This window comes from Coloeus monedula (assembly GCF_965178545.1).
Source record: "Coloeus monedula genome assembly, chromosome: 1".
Taxonomy (NCBI): domain Eukaryota; kingdom Metazoa; phylum Chordata; class Aves; order Passeriformes; family Corvidae; genus Coloeus; species Coloeus monedula.
The window spans coordinates 155,556,930-155,573,824 of NC_138781.1; the positions used below are offsets into that span (position 1 = coordinate 155,556,930).

Genomic DNA, 16,895 nt, shown 5'->3' on the forward strand with positions numbered 1-16,895 from the left:
GAAGATGACTGGCTTGGATTCTGAGTGATTTATAGCTCATTTAAAACTGGGACAGCAAACTCGTGCTACATGTGTGATATTTTGTATAAGGGCCAAACCATCCAGCCACGTTTATGTTGTACCCTATTAAACTTAATAAATCCTGTCAGAGACAAACTTGGCCTGTGCTCACAAAGCTCCCATTTCTCCAGCCGCATACACAAAATATTATAAATAGTGCAAATTGGGTCTTCTGAGGCCAAGGCACTGTTCAGAGAGGTCAGAAAAATTGCCATGCAGGCTAGAACCAGTGAGTTAGTCACCCCTGATTTAGGAAAAGGCAATTGAAGGAGCAGGGGAAAAAAAATCTTATGGAAAGTCATGTAATACCAAAAGAGTTGCCTACCTAGTGCAGTACCCCAGGATTGAGATAATCAGTACATTGAGTTTTGGCAAAGGGAGGGAAGGGGAGAGAAGAAACAAACCCCCTGAGAAAGCCAACCCAAAGGGAAGGTCTCCGTACCAGCAACAGGAAGGAAAGCTCACCTGTGCTCAAATACACATTTCTTGACAGAAACAGAAATGCTAAATTCAAATGCAAATCATAGGATTATCTGCACGTTCCCTATGGAAATACATCCTAATTAATCAGAAGAAAGAGATGATATTGCACTGGGGACAGGACAGGGAGAGGAACAGGAACATACTGCCGTAAAACTGATAAGGGCATTTGTTTTCATCGCCAATTACAGGGACAGAACACTGGAAGAGGTCTTCCTGTTGGGAAGTGTGGCAACTGCAGGCAGATTTTTGGCGATTCCACTGAGGACACCTCAGTCCCAGCCTTTGTGAAGGTCTTTGCCTCCATTTCTCCATGAGGAAGATGGTCTGCTGATGCCTGAGGCCTGAAATCTCTTCATTCCTAGACGTGTTCCTAGACAGCTCAAAGTTCATTTTTTATTCATATGTTCACTTCCCTTAACCTTTACAGGAGAGCCCTTCTCTGTCCCCACCTCATCCAGTTCATTAATAATGCCTTTAAATTTTATTGCACTTATCAAACCAAAGTCTTTTATTGTCATCGGTCACCTGCATCTCTTGCCACTTGATCTCCACTTTGTCCTGTGTGTGTGACCAGAACTGAATATCATCATTCTCTCCTATCATTCCCTCTTTCTACTTGCCTGTCCTGTTCTCAGATTACATTTGGGTTTTGCAGTGCAGTCACACCGAAGATTCCCAACCCCTGTGATCACCCACTGGGCCTTTGAGCCTTACAAAAGAACCAGGACCACGAAAGAGACAAGCTTGTAAGGGACCTCAAAAGAGCAACTGCTTTTCATGGGATGCAAATGAATTCTTTGAGTACTTTAACGACAAAACAGTCTAAAACTGAAATTTCTCTTTATTACTTCTTCTATTGCTCTTCTTCTTTTCATTATTGGTTGTTATTTTGCAGTTCTATAGTTTTTGCAGAATCCTACTCTAGCATCTCCAATTTTTGCAAAGTGCTTTGAAATAAATATGAATATCACAACTGGTTCATACTATGGATATGACCAGTGATAGATGTATCACCCTTTCCTACCCAAACTAACAATTCCTTTACAATCTTTTTGTTTAAAAGAACTAATTATTCACTCAAAATTGCATACTATGTTAAAAGATTGATTTGGCTATTAGAAAAAGGCAAGCCTTAAAAAAACTAGAAGTGTATTTAAAAACTGTCAAATAAGAGACAAAATTGCCCTGACAACAAAGGGTGATTTTCATGTTTTAGTTAATACAGTTTGACTTGAAGGTATCTCAGAAATATCCAGCTGGCCATAGATTTAACATGAAGACCAAGGGGAACTGCTGTGAAATTTTACTTTCTCTTGACAGCAGGCAAAGTATTAATCATAGCAGCTTTGTCTTTAAAACATAAACTGTAACAGCAATGTATGGAAAAAATCATTAATCTCCCATACAGACAACATGTCCTGTCATAAACAGACACACAAATTAAACACTGACTTGGCAGCTATGAGAAATAACAATCATCATTTACTTACACATGGACAATAAATTTATTGGGGGAAATTCTGGTTCAAAATGGGACAGAATTTTAATTCTTGTTCCCTTTGAAACAGGACCTATTTCAAAGTGTTTTCAAAATGTGCATTGTTAACTAATACTGCAGAAATTTCAGTGCACCACTGCACAGACTTCACAGCTCAATTAATCAACGCATTTACATCAAATAATTAAGCAGCAGAAATGGCTCCCATAATTAGTATGCACACAAAGGACTTTTAAAAATTCTTTAGTTTCCATGGATGAAAGAAGCACCACACGACATGATGAGAGGTATAAAAGTGAAAATAATAATTTGTTTCTTCAATTAATCTTGTCTCATTATAAGGTAACAGAAAAAAATCAAACCAGGTGAAGTCAATACACACAAAAGTTCACTTAGCAAAACTGAGCAAAATACCTATAATTCTGCTGACTATAAAAAAATGCAACAAAACTTACTGTAGAGGATATGTGTAAGCAAACTTGCTCATTTAACCCTGTAACCCTGCTAAAAGGCAGGGTAAAACTGCTGACCCAAAAAGGAAGCCTGAACTTGAATGTTGACTTTTCTACTGCAGTATTTCTTCTGCATATTTTTAATTAGGCAACTCCCAATTACGAAATGAAAAGGCCAAAATTCCACCATGTTCTTTCACATCAGCATCCCCTGGGTCACCAGCACTTGTCAGAACATGTAAATTTTGCACAAAAGTCTCTCCCATTTGAATTACCAACAAAACTATTTCCTTGTTTACCATGTCCTGTTTGCTCTTCATTTTTTCACTTCACGCACCAGTCCTATTCTGGGCAATCCAAGCTTTAATCCCCATGGTGCTCACGCCAAGGCCAGAACAGCCTGAAAAGTCCAATGTGTAAATGTAGAGACCCCAACAGTGGAGTGTCACACACGTGGAAGGCTTCAGCAGCTCAGCTGTGCTGTCCCACAAGGACGGACGAGAGGATTGATCTACTCAGACCATCCCCACGATCAATCTTCCCCTGCTCCCGAGTGCCAGACACGCCGTGCACAGAATGGGAATGGAAAGGCAAGGCAGGGTGTGTTGTACAAAATGAGATATCCTGGGGCACATAATGAGATAACATCTATTACCATAAATTATGAAGTGATTTACGCATAAATGAGGGCTGTCATGAAATTTAATTTTAGTGGTTTGATTATCAAGTAAGAAACACAATCATTACCGTACCTACGGTTTTTCAATAAATTCAGATCACTGCTAGTGGCAACACTTTTTGTTCACAGACATTAATACAATTCCCCTCCAAGAGCTGTCTGCTATATTTTTCCATGTCAGAACAACCTGTTGATTACCTTGTTGCTGGGATAAACAAGCTCAGATTTCCCACTGATTACATTCAACACACTTCCACTTTCCTCATTGCAAAACTCCTTTAACAGTGCAGCTGACTGCTTCAAGAAACAGCTTTTTTCTTCTTCAAGAAACTGGAGACTCAGCTAGTCCAGAAAAATCTCTGAAGGCTGAACTTTCCAGAAGCAAACACGAGAAAATTTGCTTCCCTCATCATCACATGTCTTATGTTCAACTGGAGAGATGAACAAAACATGTTGATACCACAGTGTGACATAACAACATATTTTAAATTAACTGAAGACATTGCCAACATCCCAGCATCACTGAGTGCAGCCAGAACTTCTGTAGAGCAACTTGGCTGACATCTTTTCATGAGGACACCAGTACTTCAGTGCATTTCCCTGTGGATATTAAAGTTCATAAAAACTCTTGCAGATGTAAAGCAGCAAAAATTAATTTTATTTGGAATCTAGCTTTGCAATGAATCCTGAAATTATTTTCAGGAATTCAACAAATGACCCTCCAAAACTCTCAGTCCTCTCTTTTTGTCAACCAACCTCACAGGAGAGGGAGGACAAATCTCCTGTCTTTTCCTTCTCTATTCCAAAGAAATCATGGGAACAAAAGACCCCAAAGTAAAACATGTCACTAATTGTCCCACAATGGGATACAAAGGAACATTGCAAGTCATGTGGAAACCAGAGATGGGAATATGAAGTCTCTAATTAACATCTTGGGATATAGGGGAAAAAAAAGGCTGATCCTTTCATTTGTTTGTCTGCAAAACAAGCAATGATGAAAGACAGAAAGATGAGTGAACAAAAGAATCACTGAGCCCAAATGATCATTTCTGACTATAAAATGACAGGGAGCAAAATGTTTCTCTATCCTAAAATAGAGGGAAAAGAGTGTCACTTCTCAGAAACATTGCTTATATACATCTCCAAGAACAGTTACAATGCGCACAGTAAATAATCTCAATTATTGGCTTAAAAAGTACAGCAAATTGTAAGTTTAAGCTTTTCTGAAAGCTAAAATGATAATTTTCACTAGTCAGCAGAATAATCTTACTGTAGAACAAGGCATCTATTTTCCAGATAGTCTTTTAACGGCCTAAAGGATGTCACTTTTCCTAAGTAGTATAATACCGGTTTTCCTACCATATGCAGTGTTATTGTAGCAGCTATTATTGCCCTATCTCTAAGTTAATTGAAGCAAACTGCCTTTCAGACCTTAAAACAAAAATATTGTGTAGTACTCTACATATTTGATCCATTTTACATGAATACAAATAAGCCAGAGAAGGCGACACGGTTGGAATGTACCAAATAATTACAAAATGGATCCCAGGGTTTTCCCTGCACAGACTCTGAAAGATTTGGCAGTGCCAGCACTGATCTGCTGACAATCCCAGACTTTTTTTGGCATTTCTGCTTCCATCTCTTCCACCATCCCCATTGCCAGCACCATGGTCAATTTTATACCTTCATTATAAATCAAGCATATTACATAGAGTGTTCTAATAAGTGCAGCACCCAGGAACTTCCATCACCATTCCTCATTTTCCATGGGAGCAGTGCAAGAATCCCCTGAAAATTCCCTCTCAGGCACAGGAGGGAAAAACTTACATTCTACAGCAACCCCTCTGTAATATAGGAAAGATAAGCAACACATCAGTTATTTTACTTTCTAAACATTCAAAGTGGGAAGCAAAGAGGCCAGAGTAAGCAGAATGCAGCATTATCCTTCTTTGTAGGTCTGGAGGCAGAGAATATGAAAACACTTACAGTCCCCAGAAGTAACAATAGAAACCAAGAAAACAATTTCCTGCTACCTTCACTCTGTCAGGATGGGAGATTTCAAAGTGATGGTGATGAATGGAGAGAGACCAAATTACAAAAGGAAGAGAAAGTGACCAAAGCTGGCAAAAAGTCATAATTTAAATAAAGGCAGAATCAGGCAAACATTAAGAATGAGGGCAGCATCAAGAAGGTGCAGGGAAGGGGAAAGAAATCCTGAACTTGATTGAAAAGCCTCTCTTTAAATATTAATCAGATTTTAATAACAATCAATGTCCAAAGAAAAAAATATCATAAAAGGAGAAATCTAAAAGAGGGATGTGTTGAAAAGCTTTGTATGTTTGGGTTGAAAACCTTGGCTCAAAAGTAGAATCCAGAGCATACCTGCCCTGTGTTAAAAAGCAAAGATCTGGAACCACTGCTTAAAAAGGGAAAAGATTTCTCCTTCTTTCCCCCCCCCCCCCCCCCCCCCCCCCCCCGCCCCGAGAGCAACAAAAGCCCTTTTCTAGGAGCAGGAAGGTGATTTTAAAGCCCAGTGTATGTTTCGTTTCATCTGCTTTTCTGTAGCAGATCCATCAGAATAAAAATTAAAACTCAGAGCAACGTAGGAGCCATATACACAGTTTTACAATTAAAAGCACTTCATTCAAGAAATAAGATAATAAACGAGTTTAGAACTGATAGAAAACTCAGTGCAATTTCTAACCATCAGGAAAAAGATATTTTGCAATAAATATAAAAATCACTATTCTTAAAAAGTTTCAATACCTCCAACACATATACAATCTCCCTTGAAAAATAACTGTTTCAAAAGACTGATTGAAAGGGTTTCTATCCATTGCAATGTAATGATTTAAGGATATTTAAATTTAAAATATTAAATCCATAGAAAAATAAAATTCAATCAAAGGTATGCAAAGAAATTTTATAACCTTATTTGTAGCTTAATTTTTATCTGTTATATATTGTCCCAAAAACTGGGAATGAAAACTTTCAAGAGATTTGAAAAGTACAAAACAATTCAAAAAAACAAGAGGCGTAAAAATAAAATTATAAAACAATATGAATAAGAAAAAGAACATTTTGGTGACTATTTAGACTGCTTTTTAAAAAAGAGAAAAAGCCATTTTTTTCCAAAAAAAAGGAACAAGCACTGTATGTTACTGATGGTTTTGTCCACTGCTTGGTAAAGTAATATTCAACCTGAGTTTGAGTCAACGTATTTCCACTTGGTTGTGCTTTGGGAGTCACCAAGGCAAAAAGCATTCCAAATTTACTGCTGTTTTACCTATTCTGTAATTCTTTTTGACAGCTGCATTCCTTGCAATTAACGTGGTTTGACTTTGAACTTAATATTCATCCAGGGGTTTGCAGACATGAAAACATCTCTCTTTAAGCAAGTTTCTCACTTGCAGGACTTAAAGAGAGCAGCACAACTCTCCCAAAGAAGAGAGGGGTGCAGGGAGCCCCTGACTCAAAAGCAAGATTCCCTTTTTCACATTATCACCTTTTCTAGGATGAAATTGGAATCCAGATGCAATGATCATCTGAAGAAGATAAACCAAGCAACCCCAGGCTACAGCCAGCAGCAGGAACCTGAGGCAGGTATGTAATGGCAAATAATGGTTAATAATGAGCTGTACATCACTCCAGTAGGGTTGTAAGAATCAATACTCCCAACAGCCTATTTGATCTGAAATATATTTTCCCACAGAGATTGGAATTGCTTCTTCTTCAGTTCTATTTTTCTTGCCTGTAGTTTTCTTTGTAGGAAAAGTGAGGAAATGGCTGGGGAACCATGTAAAGAAAATTTAGAACTGGGAAAGGATAACAAACTACTGAGATCAGGTTTTAACACCAGGATTGCATTCAGAGCACATGGAAATTACATTCAAACACTGTACAAAAGTTAAATGAGCTGTACACCTCAGTACCAACTGTTTTGTATTTCATTATTTTCAGGACTACTACATGCAGAGCCAAAATAAATTTACTTGAGATATTGCTAAAACTTAGTGATGCATCTTAAAGAAAGCAAAACTTTTATATTCTTTGATATGTGTACAACGTTTAAAAAGAACACCAGGCCCCCAAATGTCATCAGTTGTCTGTATACAAATAACAGGGTTAAATCCAGGCCCTTTTAACAGTGACAGCACTCACCGCTGACACTCCCCAGCATGCAGAATTAAATCTTCATTGTTCCTGGCACTGATGGTCAACTCATGCTCTGTGGAATTGAAGACATCAAGAAGGAGGTGACACTGCCGGGTGCTGTTTAGATAGAGGGACAAAAGCACAATTTCAATGATGATATTATTGTATGCCTATCAAAATTAATATTTATACATGGATATAAATATATATGCAAAAAATACACACATTCACATACAGGTTTTATTTCCTACTCCAATTGTAAGAATATCCTTATCCATTACTAAAGCCACCTTTTTTAATAGTTGGTTGTTTTGGGGGTTTTTTAACTAAAACTAAGCAGAAGGGTACATCTTAAGGAGAAGTTCCATGACAATTCTGACCTGCACAATATCAAGATCCACAACATTTGATCACCTATCTATATTCTCACTTCACAGCTTTCACATCCACTTCGGTGGAAAAAGCCACAGAATTTTTCAGTTCTTTGAACCTTTACATAAAAAAAAGAGTTGTATTATTTTAAATTACCTTGACATTACCCCTTTAAGAAACAAATTCACAAGCAAAAATTTTAATTGGTTTGGATTTATTGTCAAGGAGCAATTCCTTTTCCATGGCTTGTCTACAGACCAAAACAAGCTGTGAATTAGAGCACTTAACCTTGAGAAGAACTTCTCTGAGAGGGAGAACTCTCTCCCCTCTGTAAGACAGGCAAATACAGGTGGTTCTCACAAAAAACCTTAGTATTTCTCAGCTACTATCCTTCAAATACAAATTTTCCCAGAGGCATTTGATAGAAATACACCAACTACATTACTGGTAACCCCAAAAAATAATGCAGTCAAAGCTACAGAATAGAACTTACTGCAAAAGTTCATTCTAATAAACTTTTTAAGTAAAAATAATATTATTTTATAATGTTCACCAGTCTTATTAACTTAATATTATTAAAATTAACAATTTACTAATTTAGTTACTATTTAATACAATTACATGTTAATTTTTTCAATTAATGTTTTATTCAAATTAATATTTTGGAACATTTTATTCTAATTTACAACCTTTTCTTCCTTGTGAGACTAAGCAGAAATAGCAGCATTGGTGATAAAAATACAATACACATGAAAATTTATTGGAACCAGGTACCAAAATACCAAATACAATCAGACAGTTGCAAAAACACTTTACCAATCTATCTGAAATTCAAAAGTTCCCAAGAAGCTACTGAACAACCCAGAAATATTCCAAAAAGGGAAGAAAGAAGAATATTGGTGAGGTGAGAGTTGTCAGAGCCAACCTTCAATGTACAAGTTCAAGCTACAGTTGAGTGTCTTGGGCAACCAAGAATACTTAATTTAAATATTTCCATTTATTGCACAATAACTTACAATTGAACTGAAACACCATTCCAAAAATTCATTAAACTCAGAGGTGCAGGAGTTTAAGAACTGTTCCACTTTGGGAATAGATTCTCTGGTCCATAATACAACTCTCTCCTGAAAATCAGAGATGTCCCTTCCAGAGCACACACAAGAGGAAATGTTTTGCCAACCCCTGATTTGGGAACACTCCCAGGATAAGCCCAGGAGGTCACGGTTTAGGTCACAAAGTGACAATAATGTCACCTGCAGCCAGGCACTGTGAGACAAGAAAGCACTGCTGGGGTCAGCACCATGTCTCTTAGAAAGAATAAAAAGCAAAAGTGGGGGTGGAGGCTTTTACAGATATATTTTAAGAGATTTCTCTCTCTGTGTAAAACCCCAATGACTACTGAATATAGAGGGGGATGCAGGAAGGCAGCTGAGTGCCTGAAGCAAACATGTCAAAGCTCAAAAATTTAGAACAAATAAGGAGCCATGGTTCTTGTTAGAAACTTCCTCCCTTAGAACTCACAAGAAAGAAATAACTGGAAGGGCAGGACTTGAGTCAGTTACCAGAAAGGAATGGAAAAGAAAAGGGGGTAAAGCTTTTATCAGCTTCTATCTCATCACCGGGAGAGTGGGGGAGACCTGTGAAGTCTCAGACAACCTCTGCATCTCCAGTAGATACAACGTGATGATCTGGAAGAGAAACTTCCAGTGTAGATGAAGTTTAAAAAACTTAATATGGAAGGAATTTTTTATTTCTGCCACAGTAAACCCAGACAAAAAACATTCAAGCCTCCTGCAATATCTTCTGGCAGCAGAGCCAAAGTTTTGCAAATAAAACAATTCCTGCCACAAAGAAGCTACACAAGCAGCTGCCCTTCAGGATTAAACAAGATCACTAATATTAAAAATTCCCAAATATGAATTCTTGAAAATTATTCATCATCATGACATTTATTTCTTTCTCTTCCAACAGTACAAAAAATAGACATGTAGGAGAAATCATTCTTTCCCTGTCAATTTTAAGTTAATTCTCCAGGGAAATCTTTAAGTTAAAAAAAATATAAAACTCAAAGTTCCAGAATTATTACAGTACCTTGAAAACTTAGAAGAATCAGATATTAGTGTGAAATAAATGGAAGTAACATTAAGACTGTAGAAAAAGATAGCACTAGATCTTCAGAGTAAATACAGGACAGTTTCAAAGAGACTATTACAGCAACAAAAACCAAACACAAATAAAGGTTACAAAAAAATTTTCATTTAAACAGCAAGCTTCAAACAGAAACTGCATCTAAGTAAGGCAACCAAGAAAGCAAAAGCTCTGGAAAATCACACATATTGTCAAAATAAAGTTTAAAAAAGGAAAAAGAAACACACAAATTGTTAAAGAAGAATTTGCCGAAAACCTGAGAACTAGCAGGATTTTTTTTTAACATGCTGCAATCAGTAGGACTGTGTAGAACTCATGATGCTGAGTTATGAAGGTTCCAGGAAAACAAAGAATTAATAAGAAAACCAAATAATTGATATCAATTTTCTCTCCAGAAGAACATACATAAGGCCATCCTTTGCAAGACAGAAATTAAAGAACCTATTTCCGTGTCTGTAAAGGAGATTTGAGAGGCAAATCATGTTCATGTAAGTGTGATAAAGGAACTCCAGTGAGATTTTGCTGAACCCCTATTTTAAGTGCAGTCAGAAATGTGTTGCTTAAACCAAGCTCTTTACCAGAAAATTTGAAACATCAAATTGTTTTAAGGATTTTAAGGCAATTCACCAAATCTTAAGCTACTAGTGGTGACCTCAGCACTATGTAAATCACTTTTTTTAAAGTCTGCCAGCTTAAAAAAAAAAAAAATTAAACCACTCAAAATAATAAATGGATCTGAAGTTGATTAAATTATATACCATAATGGCCTATACATGTTTGACAGAGAAACACCAGTCATAAGCCAGAGATTTATCGAACTTGGAAAGACTTGCCCACATGTACACAATTTCTTCTCCCTTTCCCAAACTATGCACCACCATGCCACAGTTTACACTAAATATTTATTTGAGGAGGGTAGATTTTGACTCCTCTAAGTTTAGTCAAGTAGGTGTTAGTTACCATTCATCCCAGGGAAGGCAGAGAACACCATCTCCCACATTTCGCCCATTGTGAAGGGTCACCAGTGGCTCCCCCGTCTTTTCTTAGGGGTTATTTCACTGTTACCAGCTCCTTTTGAGGGTTTGGATTGAACACATCCAGAAAAGTCAGTTTGTGTTTGGGTGGGGTGGGTTTGTGGTTTAGTGTCAAACCCACAACGTGAAACCATCATCAGCTGTGCTGGACCATGTACAGACACCAGGATGCAGAACAAACGTTCTTGAAAGGGTTTGACTCTTCTTCCCATTTAATGGAAAGGAAATAAGTCTGGGTCCAATAAATTAAGCCTACTGAAAATCACAGCACCCAAACATTTTTCCATTTTGATAATCTTCCTTATATGGTCATGATGTTTGCTTTTGAAAAATCTTCCATAAATGTCATGTTCAAGATTTTCTTTTACAAGTGAGACAAAACTGCAGAAGGTTGTACAGGTGAAAACCAGAATTACAAGGAAATATTTTCAGCAGATTGATTTATCATCTGAACATCTCAGAATAACAAGCAAATTTAAGTCAATACTGATATTTAAAAAAATTAAGAAACTTTTTTTTTAATTGAAAATTGAGTTAATTCAACAGTGTCTTAGAGATTTAGTATAGAAATGAATTTCTCTTATCATCTACTGCAGAACTGAGAATATAGCACAAGCAAAAGTCAGCAGCAAAATGAATCATGCTGTATTTTTAAAATCTTACAATGCCAGTTATGGTTCCAAAAACAGGCACAAAACTGGGGCCATGGGAACTTCAGGCAAATGACAATGACACTGTGATCTAGAAATCTCTTTCAGGAGGATTGTGATTACTTGAAATGACAGCAGAGGATATTCTTCAGTAACACTGAACACAGAATTAAACCCCAAATGCAGTTGCAATGATGGCTCACTTCAGTGAAAAATCTCTCTGCAGTTCTGTCTCTAGCTTAGTTTTAAAGTCACTTTAAACAAGAAACTCTCAGGGGGGTTGGTAAGTTTTCGGCATCCTGACTCATCTCACTTTCCCATCAACTGAAATCATGGAGTATTTTCATATCCACGGGGGTTTTTGGTGGTTTTGGGGTTTTTTTGCTTCTCATCTGTTTTCTTTGAACAGCCATCATTACTCAGAATTGGACACAGACAGGGAAGAGAAGCTTTGGCTCTGATGACAGTGGTGTGACACATGACAACCCTGTCCTCCAAAATCCACTGACCAACACAAAGAGCAACACAGCAGAAGAACAACCTACAGTACCTCTGTTGGTGCTGTTGTGTCTTCAATAGGGTCTTCTTTAATGTAATGTTTAATAAATGATCTAAAAATGAAGTTCTCAAGATTAACTTCAGATGATTAAGTCAGTTTATCCACCTTACTGGCAAAAGGTCTTTTCACATATTCCAAGAAGCGTCCTCATCTGACTTCTCCCAGTTGTAAACCTTTTCACTTATGCTAAATATTCCCAGCACATCTATAAATATTTGCAGATTTATGTTCTCACATTTTCATATGACAAACCATACATATTTAACATTTTGATCTCAAAAATCAATTCTCTCAATCTGCAAGCTACTTTTTGCTGCTCTTTCATGAACTCACTGCAGTGTTACACCATTAGCAGAAGTTAAATACCTCTGATTACCAAGATAATTTAACTATTGGGTGTAACCTCCCACGCGTCATGAGTTACCACTCAGTAAAATCTATATTGAGCTCAATAATGTATAAATAAGGAATATATTTTAGAATGACATCCAGTCCTGAGAACATTGATATAAATCCATTGCTTGACAGATTTTCCTAATGATTTGTCAGTTTAATTGCACCAAATGAGAGCTCTATTTGCTTTATTTAGTTGAATTTGCCTGGTTCCCATTTTGACTGACTTTTAGTATTAATATTTTTCATTAACAAAACAGTGAATTTAATACTAATTATTTTCTCCATGTAGAAACAGCAGATCACTTCAAACAGGTCATATCTTAAGTCTTCCTCCAAACTAAATATCTTGCTCTTCAAGCACCCAAACAAAAGAGGTTTTTCTCCACCCTTCAAAGCTCTATGACATTTTGAACACCAAAATACTGAGAAAGAGAAGACTATAAACAGCTGCCTATCAGTAGGTGGCTGATTGTCATTCTGAATGTAGCAAATGTGAACACTTAATTTAAAAATCTGGCTATATAAAACCAAGAAGGGTTTCAGAAAGTGCTACATAACTTCTTATCATGTAACAAACAGGTCTGTTAGAGCACAACTGAAGAAACAATTCTGTTTACTCTTTCCCTTGTATAATTTGTAAATATACAATAATCAGGATCACTGATCCAAACCTGATGTGTTGCGATTTACTATAGCAAAAACAGGGGCAACCTTGGGAACTGGAACGGAAATTCTAAAAATTGTATCTGATTTCATTAAACCTCAAAGTTCTACCCACCCAACTGAGGACCTCCTGAGAACCCTCAGCACAACCAAGATTGCTCTGTCTTCAAACCCTCAGTGAAATCAAGTCGGAAAAAAATGCATCTTAACTTTAAATACAAAACAGTGAGAAATCTCAAACTAGGGAACACACTGCAGGCTCTGCTTTGAATTGATGCCTTCTTGACAAAACCAAATAATTTCATTTAATGATCTACATTAATGACACAAAGGAAAATTACCTTGAACCTATGGCTAGATGAATTGGCACTTTGAATTAACAGTGTTAACCTGCTACAATTCCTTTTTTTTTCCCTCTGACTCAAATACAAGAACAGAGTCTAAGGCTCAGCGCTTGCCAGAAGAGATCTGCAGCTGATGTCTCAGCAGCTATATGGTGGTTTCAAGACAGAAAGTATTCCGCCCCACAAAAAAACTTAAAGATTAAAAAATTACCTTATCATCTTGAATTTGTAGAATTTACAGGTAAGAATATTATTACTTAACTGGATTCCCAACTTGGCTTAAAAGTGAAGGCACCATCCCTGAGGATTGACTTCATCTACAAATTCAGACTGTCTCACCACATTTGCAATAAACAAAATCAACATTTTCTGGCTTAGGCTCTCACTTAAGACACTTTTGTACTGATGGCACAGTGGCAAGGGACACAAGGCGACCAGCAGGCCCCTCACAACGTGCAGAGCACACCTTACTTGAATTCTTGTCAGACGTGCAGTATTTTTTCTGGCATTTTTTCATGTTCTTTTATAAAGGCAATAAGGAAGGATATCAGTGCCCATGAAAACTGGCAGATAACACCTCTGAGAGAAACAACAGGTATAAAGAAGATTGTTCAACACAACCTAGGTAAGTTTCAACAGCAGACTTGCTTAGAGCTAACAGGATATCAAAATGAGGAGGAGAATCACACAAAACCATCAACAGAATGTATCCTTACACTGAACATTTGCATCCCATCTCCACTGGCAGTCTAGGATCAGATCATGGGATCCCCACCACCAGTCTGGAACCTGCTGGTAACTGCGCTGCTTGGAGGCCTGGAAGCACAGCAGTGTTTTGGGGCTAAGCCCTGGTAAGGAATCAATTGCCGTGGTACGGCCAATTACAGAAGACAATTAGTACAATTTTAATATAGAGATGTATCTGCATTTTTGATAAATAAGTGGTTAAACAAGTAGATTCCTGAAGCCCTTCAAGACTTCATTGAGCTGCAGGACAGAGTGGGAGAACTCACATCATTAACTCTTTATCTCTTACACCCCATTCCAGGGCTGCTTCAAACTCCTGTGGTTTTGGTGATGCCTCCTGGGACAATCCCCTCCCTGCACACATGAACAAGCAGAGCCAAGGATCACGGGTAACATGATCAGAGGGAATATTTCCCAGCACAAGGCTGCTCTGCCAGCCCCTCTGGATGTAGGCAGCAGACAGAGCACAGTGAAGGACCTTGGAGCAGATGAGGCCCTTCACTGACAGAACATCATGTGCCCCAACAGCAGAGCTGAGATCTGAACCAGAATTAGGTGTGGGGAGAGCTGAGATCTGAACCAGAATCAGGCCACAGATCAGGCACTGCAGCTGCATCCAACCCATCTCAACACCCCCACAGACCAGCACAAAGGTTAAAAAGATCCGTTGTCATGATATAAACTTAACTGAAGATCTGCTGGAGATGTGATTAATGAAACTTCTCCCCATGAGGCAGGAGCTTGTGCATGAGTCAAAGATATAATTTTGCTTAGATATTTAAAAAACCAGAACCCAAGCCCAAATCCCCAGTTGTTTCAGTGATATTTCCCATGCATTTCTGCTCAAGCAGCTAAACAGAAGAAATACCAATTAAGTTTGGAAGACTTTTACATAAACCACAATCTTAATGTTACAATGGGGGGTGAAGTGTTTTCATTAACGTTTTTCCTGAGGTTTTTTTCACTAAAGGCCTAAGGGAAGAATCAATGCTCTAAGTTATTTTAGTTTGCTTTGACTTTTTAAGCCCAGGAGTTAGTAACCTAATGTTTCTTACTTTTGTGGGGGGGAAAATGTAAAATAAAAAAAATAAAATGAAAAAGAAAAGGAAAAAATTTAAGCCAGATAATGACAGCAATGACAACTTCCATTCTGAAATGACAGCTAAGGAGGTAAATGATAAAATACAATTTCTTGTAATGACTAAACAAAAACATCCCAGCACCTAAGACACTAAGACAGTATTTAAGAAATGAAGTCTCAGTTGTAAATCAAAAGGAAACCAGATCTGAGTTTTTACAAGAGCAAGCAAAAGTAAAAAAAAAAAAAAAAAAACAAAAAAACCAAAACACAAACAAACAACTTATAATTAAACTTTTTTTCCTCTAATGATGAACAGTTACCCTTAGCAGATTGGGATACACATTTCTGGCATTTTTTTCACTAAATGATAATATCAAATGCCATGACTTCTCCTTCCAATGGAGAATCTGCACAGGGATGCACAAGAGCAAAGGAACAGTGTTACAGATCACTAAAGCCAATGGCGTGGAACAAGCAGGAAGAGATAAAAACACCAAAATGCACTCATGACTTAGCAAACAATATATACCTGAAGTAACAACAACAACAAAAAAAGCCTTTTGACAGGTCTAGCAAGAAAACATTTCTGAGAGAAATGTAAATATTACAGTCTTTTTCTCCAGCTCAGTAAAGCTTTTAGGCACCCTTAAAAGCAGCCACATCTTTAACTACATCTCCAGCCAGCAAACTACTGAAAGTTTCCACTGACTTAACTGCTGATCAGAGTGATGAACAGGCAAAGGATGAAGCAAACACACACAATGTGAGCTGAAGCACTTGGCTGAATTGGAGCCACTAAATATAGCTCCAGCTGCCGCACGATGTGGGAAACTGTGCCCTGCTGAACACAGAAACTCTGCCTTTGAATTAGCACCTCCATCTATTTTTAAAGATTTCAGGATTAAATACTTGCTCCACATCATGAACTCCTGAGAGCGGACTGACAAGGCAGGGGTAGGATAACCTTGTCCTACGCAAAACACAGCTGGGGAAGCCAAGCACAAAAGGCCAACATCCCAACAAGGGGGAGTCAAAAAAAACCCATCAGGTTGCATTTGAAGCTTTTATGGAAGGTTTGCAGCTTCACACCCAATCCACCCTGTAACTATAAGGAATTGCAGTGAACCATAGAGCAGTCTATTAAATTAAACCATTAAAAACACACATTTTGAGAGTATGGAGAGCTTTTTTGACACTGAATGGAGGGGACTATGCATTTAAATAATAAATGAAACCCAGTTATTTTAACCTGTATGATGATTCTTCTTGAAAACTACTTCAAGTTGATGCTGTGGTGCTTCCAGGTTGTTCAAGAGAGATCACTTATTCAATCTCGAAAACCTTACAAAGGCTGAAGAATGTGCCATTGCAGGGATGAGACTCTGGACATCATTAAAAAGGGGCCCAGGATTTTGCAAACAGTTGTTCTGGATACCATATTCTGACTTTGCCAAGCAGCATTAAATTTGCTTTACTTGACCAGTTCCTAAAATAATAAAACCATGCCTATTATGTTACACTTTCAAGCAGCAAAATGCTCAAGAAACTTGCTTATTAATAGAGCCATATGGTTT

The 16,895-nt window shown here is 37.5% G+C and overlaps 1 protein-coding gene across 4 annotated transcripts in view; it reads right to left on the reverse strand.

Annotated features, from left to right (window-relative positions):
• TRAPPC9 (trafficking protein particle complex subunit 9) overlaps nt 1-16,895 on the reverse strand; it is a 475,415-nt gene that overhangs the window by 287,662 nt on the left and 170,858 nt on the right. For all 4 annotated transcript variants that reach the window (XM_082277955.1, XM_082277956.1, XM_082277957.1 and 1 more), the window contains one exon: nt 7,334-7,444. In XM_082277955.1, the coding sequence (XP_082134081.1) occupies nt 7,334-7,444 (111 nt within the window). The remainder of the gene's footprint in view (nt 1-7,333; nt 7,445-16,895) is intronic.